This window comes from Lindgomyces ingoldianus, assembly GCF_010093535.1.
Source record: "Lindgomyces ingoldianus strain ATCC 200398 unplaced genomic scaffold BDR25scaffold_1, whole genome shotgun sequence".
Classification (NCBI taxonomy): domain Eukaryota; kingdom Fungi; phylum Ascomycota; class Dothideomycetes; order Pleosporales; family Lindgomycetaceae; genus Lindgomyces; species Lindgomyces ingoldianus.
The window spans coordinates 1,131,878-1,142,393 of NW_022985162.1; the positions used below are offsets into that span (position 1 = coordinate 1,131,878).

The 10,516-nt window shown below is 49.6% G+C and overlaps 3 protein-coding genes across 3 annotated transcripts; all 3 read left to right on the forward strand.

Annotated features, from left to right (window-relative positions):
* Positions 1–2,382: 2,382 nt before the first annotated feature.
* BDR25DRAFT_299546 (laccase precursor) lies at positions 2,383–5,047 on the forward strand. The gene is made up of 8 exons (XM_033689179.1): positions 2,383–2,876; positions 2,926–3,034; positions 3,084–3,203; positions 3,262–3,442; positions 3,497–3,789; positions 3,846–4,273; positions 4,330–4,540; positions 4,591–5,047. The coding sequence occupies exons 1-8, from the start codon at positions 2,601–2,603 to the stop codon at positions 4,824–4,826; spliced, it is 1,854 nt and encodes a 617-aa protein (XP_033554574.1). The 5' UTR covers positions 2,383–2,600; the 3' UTR covers positions 4,827–5,047.
* A 575-nt stretch (positions 5,048–5,622) lies between these two features.
* Positions 5,623–6,994, forward strand: BDR25DRAFT_299547 (plasma membrane ammonium transporter). Its single transcript, XM_033689180.1, has 4 exons — positions 5,623–5,870; positions 5,973–6,052; positions 6,109–6,183; positions 6,240–6,994. The coding sequence occupies exons 1-4, from the start codon at positions 5,733–5,735 to the stop codon at positions 6,805–6,807; spliced, it is 861 nt and encodes a 286-aa protein (XP_033554575.1). The 5' UTR covers positions 5,623–5,732; the 3' UTR covers positions 6,808–6,994.
* Positions 6,995–8,266: 1,272 nt separating this feature from the next.
* BDR25DRAFT_275108 (MFS general substrate transporter) lies at positions 8,267–10,252 on the forward strand (the record flags this gene model as incomplete). The annotated part of the gene is made up of 5 exons (XM_033687471.1): positions 8,267–8,440; positions 8,494–8,820; positions 8,868–9,331; positions 9,382–9,756; positions 9,811–10,252. 5 exons carry the CDS (start codon positions 8,267–8,269, stop codon positions 10,250–10,252), a joined length of 1,782 nt encoding a protein of 593 aa, XP_033554576.1.
* Between the last annotated feature and the right edge of the window lie 264 nt (positions 10,253–10,516).

A 10,516-nucleotide genomic window follows, 5' to 3' on the forward strand; every position in this document is an offset into this window, starting at 1 on the left:
CGAGGATGACACCCCGTTTCGTGTTGAGAGGCATGCAGGTTTACGAGGAGCAGGGGGTCAAGTTATTTTTCCTTCGGAATTCCGAGCTGGTAAGTGGGGTCAAGTGAGTGAAGCTCCCCTCTACTGAAAAGAAGAGTAGATCCCCAAATGCAGGGCACAAACACGCCGATCTGTTGTGATATCCAAAGTAATAGCTCTCTTAGAAGACACTGTTGCTATTCAAACTCTCTCATCAGAAAGCTTAGGTCGCTTCGCGTTTTCTAGCCCCACAACCTTCTGCGCAAGGTCACAGTTGGTCCACCACAGCCCCGCCTTCCTGAGCCACAATGCACAAGTCCCTCGTGGTGTCAGCAGGGATTCGGATCCTGGAGCTTGAAAAGAGGCGTCCCAGGCGCGTGGTTAGGGGGAGCATTGGTGCCCGGGGCGGGATCGCCCGGACCGTATTCGATTTAAGTCGATCCGATGACGAAGCACGCTAGCACATTCTTGTTCATGGACATTCCGAAGCCCTCATGCCGGACCCTAACCATCCATATCTCGTTGACACTCCCGTCATCTTTCGCCTTTTCTTCCCCGCCATGTGCGCATGAGACGGGATGCCTTCGCCCCTTCACAACCTAATACTGCCTGACAGGTACCTAACGGCAGATACGAGATCTGGGCATTTATGGCCATTCACGGAACCCATCGAGCCGAGTCAACTTACCGCTTTCGAGGCCACTCCCCAACTTCGATAGACTGGACCGAGCTCTGTTATTGGTATTTTAAGAGGGGCCTCTGCGAACCATCACCCCAGTCACCTGTTGTGCAACCCTTAACCACCCCTATACAACACATCATATCATCTCATGACCCTTTCCTTAACCCACGTCCCCATTCAACCTGGAGCTTACCACATTCCAGGTACCCAAAGTGAGGGAATTCCAATATCCGGGGCCACGTGGCTAACTCCCCTTAGGTCCCTGAGTACGACCTTTCGCTAGCGGCAATCGATTTCTCAGCACTCTCAGCCAAAGCAATCATAACTCAGATCATAATGAGGCGTATCGACACGCCTGCAAGCCCACGGAGATTTCCGCCTGAGTACATGAGTACATCCCACGAATTGTACATCCTTTTTCTCGCATCCGCCCTGCTGCAAAGCTTCAAAACTAGAAGTTGGGAAGAGTCATCGCGGTTAGAGGTGCTAGAACTCGCACATTCAGTAAGCAATACCAGAAAACTGCCTAAATAGAGCAGGGGATCTGCGGGGTCGGCACTAGAGCGGGACGGTAACGCGCTTACTCTCGTTCCTTTAGAGCGTTGCCATTTGTACTACAAGGGCAGCCGGGATTTGGTTAGAATCTAGGGACCCAGATGGATTTTCAGAGAACTTTCCCCTCTGTCAAGGCTGTAGCCGCCATTATAGAAACGATCAGCTAGGGGTTCCTGTCATTGGTATCTCCTACCTATCTCCTCCGTCTACCAGGTCGTCGATATTGCTCTCACCGTCGCTACCGACTATCATCGTAGTGCTTTTGTTCCGACGCTAGGTTCGCACGCCTGTCTAGGACCGATGTAGAAAGTTCCACAGCCGGCTGTCTACCAGGTTCCAATTCTTACCGCATTACACCAGGACTTCGGGCATGCTGGCCACCTGTGAGTTGAACCTGCAGGGCACAGCTGAAGTAACCGCCTTCCCTTGCTTGTGGCGTGAATTTCATATCCGTCCGTCCCGAAAGCCTGGCGTGAAGTTGAAGTCTTGCCTAAGGGGCTTCTGCCTAGTCCTACTACTGTAAAACGACAAGGCCTAGTCGTCGGTCGGAGAAACTTTGATATCTCCGACGGTGGGTAACCTTAGGTCACGGCATCAGCTTAGCCTTGCGCAGTCCAGAAATGCCGTTTTCATGCGGAATCTAATGGTGATACCCCTACTTGAAGGCTTATTTTTAGGAATCCATGTCTGAGGTGGCAACCATGAACTTGGCGCTCAGCATCTTTTGCAGTTCCCAGTTGTAAACGCGAGAAGCGTTTCTTCAGCTAACTATTTACAGAATGATAGAGTTGCTTCCGGCTTGGACCATTCCACCATAGAATGAACTGTGCCCTCCCTCGCCGTGTTCATGACACGGTCATCCTTGTTCCTACCTCGTGGGCAACTACATCCAATAGCGCGAAGCATGTCACTAATGCAAGCCTTCTAAGTGGCAATCATCACCCTCCAACACCTCAAACCACTCTCACGACCCTCAAATATCCGCATCTAATGGCTACCCTTGTGCTCAGGTGGTTTATGAGCTCGTGTTCGGAGGCGACATGGAGAAAACGAGGAAACTTCAGCGGCAAGATGGGAAGACACTGCAGGAGGGCGTTTACTAGCACTCTATGTTCACCAGCAGAAATGTTTCCCATTACGGACGTACCGTAGCAGCTATCAATTGTGGATTTTCAGAGAGCCCACGAGGAATATAAAGCCCCCTCGTTCCTTTCCTTTGGTATCCAGAGCAACAATCGAGCAACCCTTAAGGGTAGCTTGCCTCTTCCTATTCCTTCTCTTTTTCTACTACGTTCTTATCATCTCATTCGTGTTTTGCACGAGCACCTTTTTCCTCCGCTCAAGAATGAAGTCCTTCCTTGCCCTTGCGGTATCCCTCTTGGGTCTTTCTGCGACACCCGTCGCGGGAGAGGTCCAATATCTCTGGGGTGAATATGGGGCTCGCATGGAGAAGCGCATTGCTCCAGCCGTGGAAAAGCGAAGTGAGCTCGTCCCTCGCCTTGAAGAGCGCCAGGCCCTGGCATGCGCCAACGGACCAACCAGTCGGAACTGCTGGTCATCCGGTTTTAATATCAACACGAACATGTACCAATCCTGGCCTAACACCGGGAGGATTGTCAGTGTAGGTTGTTGTACCTGGGCGGGAATCCTCAGGCACTGATTTGATATAGTATGATCTGAGCATCACTAACACTACCTGCAATCCTGATGGGCACGGCGCAAGAGTCTGTCTGCTCATCAACAACAAGCTGCCCGGTCCAGTCATTATTGCTAACTGGGGTTCGTACACCATAATCGCTGCGATCACCTTTTCTAACTGCAATGGCAGGTGACACTTTGAGGATCACAATCCGCAACAAGATGCAGCACAACGGTACTTCGATCCATTGGCATGGACTTCGTCAGTTGAATTCAAACATCCAGGATGGTGCCAACGGTGTTACTGAATGTATGTTTAGAGAAGGCCTCAACGTGTGTCTCGTCAATGCATACTAATAATGCATCAGGCGCCCTTGCTCCTGGAGACGCCAAGACATACCAGTTTCGCGCTACCGAATATGGCACATCCTGGTATCACTCTCACTTTTCCGGCCAGTATGGCGATGGCGTTATCGGAACTATTATCATTAATGGACCTGCTACCGCTAACTATGACATTGACCTCGGCACTTATACGCTTTCTGACTGGCAAGCGCTCCTCCACGCACCACCAACTTATGTATGTAGACTAATCGGTTTTAGGTACTACATCACTTCATTCCAGGCGGGAGCGCGTGCATTCAACTTTGGCCTTGGTGGACCACCACCAACTGGTGACAACATTCTAATCAACGGCACGAACAAGAACGCCCAAGGAGGTGGAGCTTACAGCAAGGTCACCTTGACGCCTGGGAAAACTCACCGCCTCCGACTTATTAATACTGCAGTCGATGCTAGCATGCGAGTTGCGCTTGATAATCATACCTTCACCGTAATTGCTAATGATTTTGTCCCGGTTGTGCCATATACTACAAACTGGATTCAGATCGGCATTGGTGCGCATCATATCCTACTTTTTGGGGAATGCTAGGATAGTTCTAATATCTTCCAGGCCAACGCTACGATGTCCTTATCACTGCTAATAAAACGTCTGGTAATTATTGGTTCCGTTCCGATGTTGAACCCAACTGCCAGAGCGCCAACAATGGAGCTGGACGCGCTATCTTCACCTATCAAGGAGCCACGGTCGCCGACCCGACCACTAGTCCACCAATCAACCCTCCCACAGGCTGTAACAATCCTGCCTCGACTCCTAAGATTGCTTTAAATGTTCCGAGTGCCCAATTTGCTAGCCAAGCTCAGACCCTCCCTGTCGCTTTTGGGCCGGTAGTGACTAACGGCCAGAATGTAGTCTTGTGGACTATCAATGGCACCTCTATGATCGTGGACCCAGGGAAGCCTACCATCAAGTATATCGCTGAGCACAACACAAGCTATCCTACTTCATACAATCTCGTCGAAGTTCCGTCATCTTCCCAGGTATGATTGCCTGAACCCACCACCTCACGCGTTTGACCATCGCTAAATTTTCATAGTGGACGTACTGGATTGTCCAACAAGCCGCCACCGCTCCTCCAATTGCCCACCCAATCCATCTTCACGGCCATGATTTCTTTATCCTGGGCACTGGTTCGGGCCAATTCTCCTCTTCCAACCTCGGCCAACTCACATTCACGAACCCACCACGTCGCGATGTTGCTTTCCTCCCGGGTGGTGGTTGGCTAGTTCTCGCCTACCCAACTGATAGTAAGTTAATCCATTTAATATATCCCCTGACATACACTAATCCTATGAAGATCCGGGAGCCTGGCTCATGCATTGCCATATCGCTTTTCATGTCTCCATGGGCTTGAGCGTTCAGTTCTTGGAGAGAAAGTCGGAAATTTCGCTACCGGCGGTGAATTCAGAGTGGTATAATACCTGCACGAACTGGAACAATTATCAGCGAAATAAGCCGGTTTATCCTCAGGATGATTCGGGTTTGAAGAAAAGGTGGCCGCCTGTTGTGGGGGGTGAGTTTTCCGGTGTCTGAGCAAGTTCCTAACGTCTTCATGGGGAGCCCCAAGTCAACTAGAAAAGGCCTCAGGGATTTGGGTGTTCTCAATTCGGGGTGCTCAAGATATCTGTTTTCGACTCTATGTTTTCCTTTTTTCTTCTTTTTTAATTTGTTTCCGGGGTCAATAATTGTTCTCGAATTTCTTTCCATCGCTGCCCTGAATATTTGTATATGATGTCCTCTCTCGTTTTATCCAATAACATCGTAACTTTCTTGTCAACTCCCGACGCATGACAGCCAAATACTGGCCATCGATGTCGCACATTGTCGAGTGAGGAGCGATATCCCAATAGGAATGCCAAGATGGGTTACCCTGCAAAGCTGACCAATCGCATTCGTCCCACATTTTGCCGGTGTCGAATGACACAAGTTGGTGCGGGGAAGACTTCAACGCCATACCACTCAAACCCTTCTCTGCTTACCTACGGCATCTCGGCGACCCTTGATTTTCGCCCGTGACCGGGTCGCGGCCAATTTTGCTGTGCGGTCTAGGGTTGTACGAGTCAATCTATCCACGCCACTCCAGCGGTCCCCGGTCGCTGCTAGCTTGATTGACGAACCATAGCTCACCCGAAGTTCAAGTACCGTGTCATCGGTCTTACACGAGGGAGCGGGATGCGTTGTGTGTGTCTGATTGAGACAATATGAGCCCAGGGTAGCTCGAAAATCACGGCGGGGTCAAGAGCCCAGCTCACGGCGAAACCTTGCGGAGTATGCAGGTGGGGCCTTATAAGAATGTGCGGCCCTCATCCAACTTCGTTGAAAGGTGTCTTGGTCTCTGTGAGAGAAGTCTCGAACTCAATACGTGAAAGCCATTAAATTGATCTTGGTACCTTGCCTCTTGTGCTTCCCGATAAAAGAAACTAGGGTTAACGAAGAGTAATGGCGACGACAACTACAACAGAGGGCCAAGCCGAGACCGTGAATGGGATGCATACTGCATCGGATCGGATTGAGAAAGAGGTTCCGCTTACGCATGCTGCTACCAATATCTCGATTTCTCCGGAGCTGTTTGAGAAGGTCAGTCTTCATTGCAGCTTTCCTTCAGTTCATACAAACCTCCTTCAAGCATGCTATCAATGTCTTTCCGACCTCTTAACGGAACTTACTAATGACCTGTAGTTGTATTTGAATCCCAAAATCCCGCAAGCAACGGAGCATGCGAATCAATTTGCCAATGCTACGCCTCTTGGATTTCTTGGGTATGTCGGACTCTCGAGTTGCGATAATTTATAGAAAAATCTGAATAGGTCATTAGTTTCGTTATTTCAACCTTCACGTTTAGTATGGTGTTAATGGGTTGGGGAGGAGCCAGTGGGTTACCTGCAGTAGCGTAAGCCAACAACTTCTGGTATTCCCAAACATCCTCTTATACTCACAATTTCATAGTGGTATCTTTTTCTTCACCGGCCCAGTCCTCCTCCTCCTTTCCACAATCTTCCTCTGGATCCAAGCGCAATTCTTCCCAATGATGGTATGCGGCCTATTCTGCGTCTTTTGGCTCTCCTTTGGCCTCCTCCAACTCCCAACCCTGGGCCTCGCAACAGCATACTCTGCCACCGGCTCCACCGCTGAAGGCCTCGTCTCAAAGGAAATGAACGCCGTCATAGCCCTGTACCTCCTTGTCTGGGGCTTCGCTCTCGGCACCTTCTGGCTCTTTACCATCCGCATCAATGCCGTGTTCGCGGGCATCTTTGGCTTTGTGACGCTCGGTGCTTGGGTGCTGGCGGGTGCATATTTCAAGGTCAGTACGGGTCACTATAAAGAGGCTCAGAGGCTGCAGAAGGCGGGTGGGGCGTTGTTATTCATTGTTGCTGTGCTGGGGTGGTATATGATTTTTGTCATGATGGCGGCGGAGATGAGGTGGACACTTAGTCTGCCTGTGGGTGATTTGAGTCATTTCTGGAGGAGGACAGATGTTGAGCTTGCAGCGATGGAGAATGAGAAGAGGGATTAGGGAAGGAGGGGAGATGAGTGTCCAAGTGGTGTGTGAGTTCCGGGGATTGTCGGAACTTGGAAGAGTCAGATTAATGTTGTGGGTGAGCACTGTAATTGGCTATCCGGATACCATAGCCTCGGGCGGCGAAAGTGAGACTTTACCATGTGGCAATGGTTCTTCTCTAATTCGTTCTAGGATAGTACCGGCTATCAGAATTCGATCTAAGTTCTTAGGATTGTGCTTTAGGCTACGGGGACACTAGTCGTGGAGATTGTCATGGGGTAATGATGTGGCAACAAGCAGACCATCCTTGCTGTCTATCTTATCCATTTCTCAACTTTTATCAGCATAACTTTATCTAAATGCGTGAAACCAACCATAGATCATCAATAGTAGCCCTTCCCCTTGTTGTACACATTTTTAGTCATAAACATTTCACCAGTTCAAGCGCTAGGTTGCCAACTTACGATGAAACCTTTCCTTACGCCCGAGGAATCTCACAATTTTGACCTATCGTTATTCAAAGGCAGTTTTCAATCCGTCGCTAGACTTCCACTACCTGATATGTTGCCCAGTATGACTTTGATTTCACGCTAAGGAGGGGTGAAGCGAATAGAACAAGAGATACTAGTGGCGTTTGGAAGACATATGCAAGCGTATAAGCGTTTGTAAGTAACCTTCATAAGGTCGTGGGGGTTTTTGTGAGAGGTTGGAAGTTGGAGATATGTCTTAGCGTCAAGGAAGTCTGGAAGTGCAACTTCCGCCTTGAGGCTGCGATATCTCCATCACCAGCTTCAATTATCCATCAGGTCTGATCCTAAAAACGCATCATCATCTAACGGTGATCACCCCTTGCTACAAATCCCACAACCACGGTAGCGGGATGGCACGTTGCAGCTGCGCACATCGCTGTCCCAATTCTGACGAACTGTTCTATGTCAACATCTTCAACCACGATGTCCGCCTTTTTCATGGTGCCAAATGCCGCCCCCTTTCCAAGCCTTACAAGGGCGCCTCTTTCATCAACTTGGAATTCGAAATATCTATGAGGACAACGATAACCCCATTTCAAGAGATGAGGCTGCACGCACAGACGGTTGAAGTTTTCCGCACTGAATCAAGTTGCCAAGCCACCATCCTCCACAGAACCTAACCTCCACCAACCTCCACAACGGCCCAGTCCTAATGCGGGAATGTGGCGGAAATCTGTACTACGCGAGTAGCCCTACATTCGTTTTCCGAGCATACGCGGACCCCTCGTTTCTTCGATGGCATGGTGTTTTTTTTGTGGAGACCCCAGGTTTTTGGGAAGCAGTTCCGGGGATCGTTTCCAACCCACGACCGAGGACACGGCGCAAAGCAAGGAATACTTATAGAGCCCCAAGGTCCCCTGCCTTGAGCTTTGTCTCCCTTGTCTCATTCTTCGTCCTTCCCGCTTCTCCCGTTATTTTGTCGTGATTTTGCCTCCATCGACATCATGGCTGACAACAACAAGGCCGATATCATGCATGTGGATACGATTGAGAATGCAAATAGCTCGGGCAGCAGTGTTCAGCTTGACCAGATGAGCGCCAATGAACAGATCGTGCAACATCTGCAGACTACAGGCGAGGAGGTTGGCATGACATGGCGTTCGATCATGGCTGCAGTTGTGAGTTTGGCAACCTAAAAACCTCCCGACCACAGGCACTAATGAGAGAAAAGTCTATGGGCATGTGCTACAATGCATACCTGTTCACTCTCCTAATTCCCCCAGCAATCTTGAGTTTTATCAATGCAGACCTCGGCCCCGACCCTCGATATACCTGGATTACCATCTCCTGGAATCTCGGTGGAGCCATGTTTGTGACTATCGGTGGACGTCTGTCCGATATCTTTGGTCGACGATATTTCTTCCTTACTGGCTCGACCCTCCTCATCATTGGAAGCATTGTTTCCGCCACTGGGCAAAATATCAATCAAATGATTGCCGGTGGGGCCATTTTCGGTGCGGGCTCTGGCTTCCTTGAAATGTCATTCGGTGCTGTTCAGGTAAGGTTCTCTTCGCCGCAGATATGCACAAGACTAATGGATAGTAGGAAATTGTTCCCAGCAGGTACCGACACGTCACGATTGGCCTCTTCGATGCATCCTCTGTGGTCGCCCAGATTATGCCTCTGATATCTTGGGTCATCATTAGGAACACACACACCTGGCGCAATGCTTACTACATGATGATCGCATTCCAAGCAGTGAATCTAATATTCCTCTTCTTCTTCTACCACCCGCCAACCTTCGCTGAGAAGCAGGTAGGGCATGGCAAGACCAAGAGACAGTTGCTTAAGGAGTTCGACTGGATCGGCCTATTCCTTTTCATTGCGGGATGCACTCTATTTATTGTTGGCGTCAGCTGGGGTGGCAGTTTATATCCATGGATTAGCGCCACAGCTCTCTGCCCAATTATCATTGGTTTCATGACCTTAGTAGCCCTAGGATTCTACGAGGCCTATGGAAACATGAAGGAGCCCCTCTTCCCACCTCGCCTGTTCAGGGCTATGCGACAGTAAGATCATACCTTTTACTCAGATGGCAAATGGTACTAATAACTATAAGTTTTACCGTTCCAATGCTCGTCATGGCTATCGGAGGGATGCAGTATTATTCCAATGCCACACTTTGGACCCGCCTTTCGCAACTTCTCTACGCTAGTGATGAGATCTCGAAAGGTCTCTATGCTGAAGTCTTGCCCCTGGGCTCTGTCATTGGTGGCATCGTTGTTGCGTTTAGCAAGAAGATTGGTCACCAACGCTGGCAGGTATTCGGCGCTGTTGCCCTCCAGACTGCATGCGTTGGTGCGATGTCTGCTGCAACATTAGACAACCCCGTGAGGTCAATTATCCTGACTTTCTTCATCTCCCTTTGCACTTCCATCAATTTACTTAACGGCATGGTACTTGTCGGCTTCGGTATTGTGTACCAAGAAGATATGTAAGTACCGACCGGAGTGCGATATCCTAAAAACAAAGCTAATCGGATTCTCAGTGGTACCGCTGCCGGTCTAGCTGGAACATCTCGCCTACTTGCTGGCGCAGTCGCAACCGCTATCTTCAGCAATGTCACAAACAACAAATATGCCAACGTACTTCCCGGTAGAGTTCGCGCAAACGTTTCAAAATACAACCTACCCACTGCAACACTCACTAAACTCATTGCCGCTGCTCGAGTTAACAGCGCAGCAGCATACAAGGCCGTCCCCGGTATTACCCCGGCGATTCAGGCAGCAGCAGCGCTCGGAAACAAGCAGGCTTACTTGACGGGCGCACATTTGTCTTACCAAGTTGCCTTGGCTTTTGGTCTTTGCGGTGTTATTGCTGCGCTCTTCATTCCATCTGTCGACTCGAGGAAGTATACCAAGAGGACTGTTGCTCTCCAGCACGCTGATCGGAAGGCTCTGGAGGAAAAGAAGGCTGTGAGCGCGGCTTGAGGGACTCCAAGCCGACGTTGGGTAGGAAGCAATAATCGTAGCACAGAACGAATACTAATCTCCCCCCTGGCGTTACGGAAACCCTTTGTGCCGGAAGAAGCAGGAGGTACTTTGATTTCTGTACGACTTTGAGCCTGCACACAGGCTATCTTTCATAGTGCAATACAATCCATATACTTCATAGCAAGTAAAAAAGCCTTCAGACTTCTATTGTCTGAAAATTACAAAAGGGTCGTTGCATGATCTGCGGTGGACGTTTTGTTA

What these genes read in the sequence shown, in the direction of transcription:
- BDR25DRAFT_299546 (XM_033689179.1), top strand. Translation starts at nt 2,601, where the DNA reads ATGAAGTCCTTCCTTGCCCTTGCGGTATCCCTCTTGGGTCTTTCTGCG. An exon ending in ACTTATACGCTTTCTGACTG is followed by an intron (nt 3,443 to 3,496) that starts GCAAGCGCTCCT and finishes AATCGGTTTTAG; the next exon opens with GTACTACATCACTTCATTCC. An exon ending in CTGGATTCAGATCGGCATTG is followed by an intron (nt 3,790 to 3,845) that starts GTGCGCATCATA and finishes AATATCTTCCAG; the next exon opens with GCCAACGCTACGATGTCCTT.
- BDR25DRAFT_299547 (XM_033689180.1), top strand. Translation starts at nt 5,733, where the DNA reads ATGGCGACGACAACTACAACAGAGGGCCAAGCCGAGACCGTGAATGGG. An exon ending in CTCCGGAGCTGTTTGAGAAG is followed by an intron (nt 5,871 to 5,972) that starts GTCAGTCTTCAT and finishes AATGACCTGTAG; the next exon opens with TTGTATTTGAATCCCAAAAT. An exon ending in AGTGGGTTACCTGCAGTAGC is followed by an intron (nt 6,184 to 6,239) that starts GTAAGCCAACAA and finishes ACAATTTCATAG; the next exon opens with TGGTATCTTTTTCTTCACCG.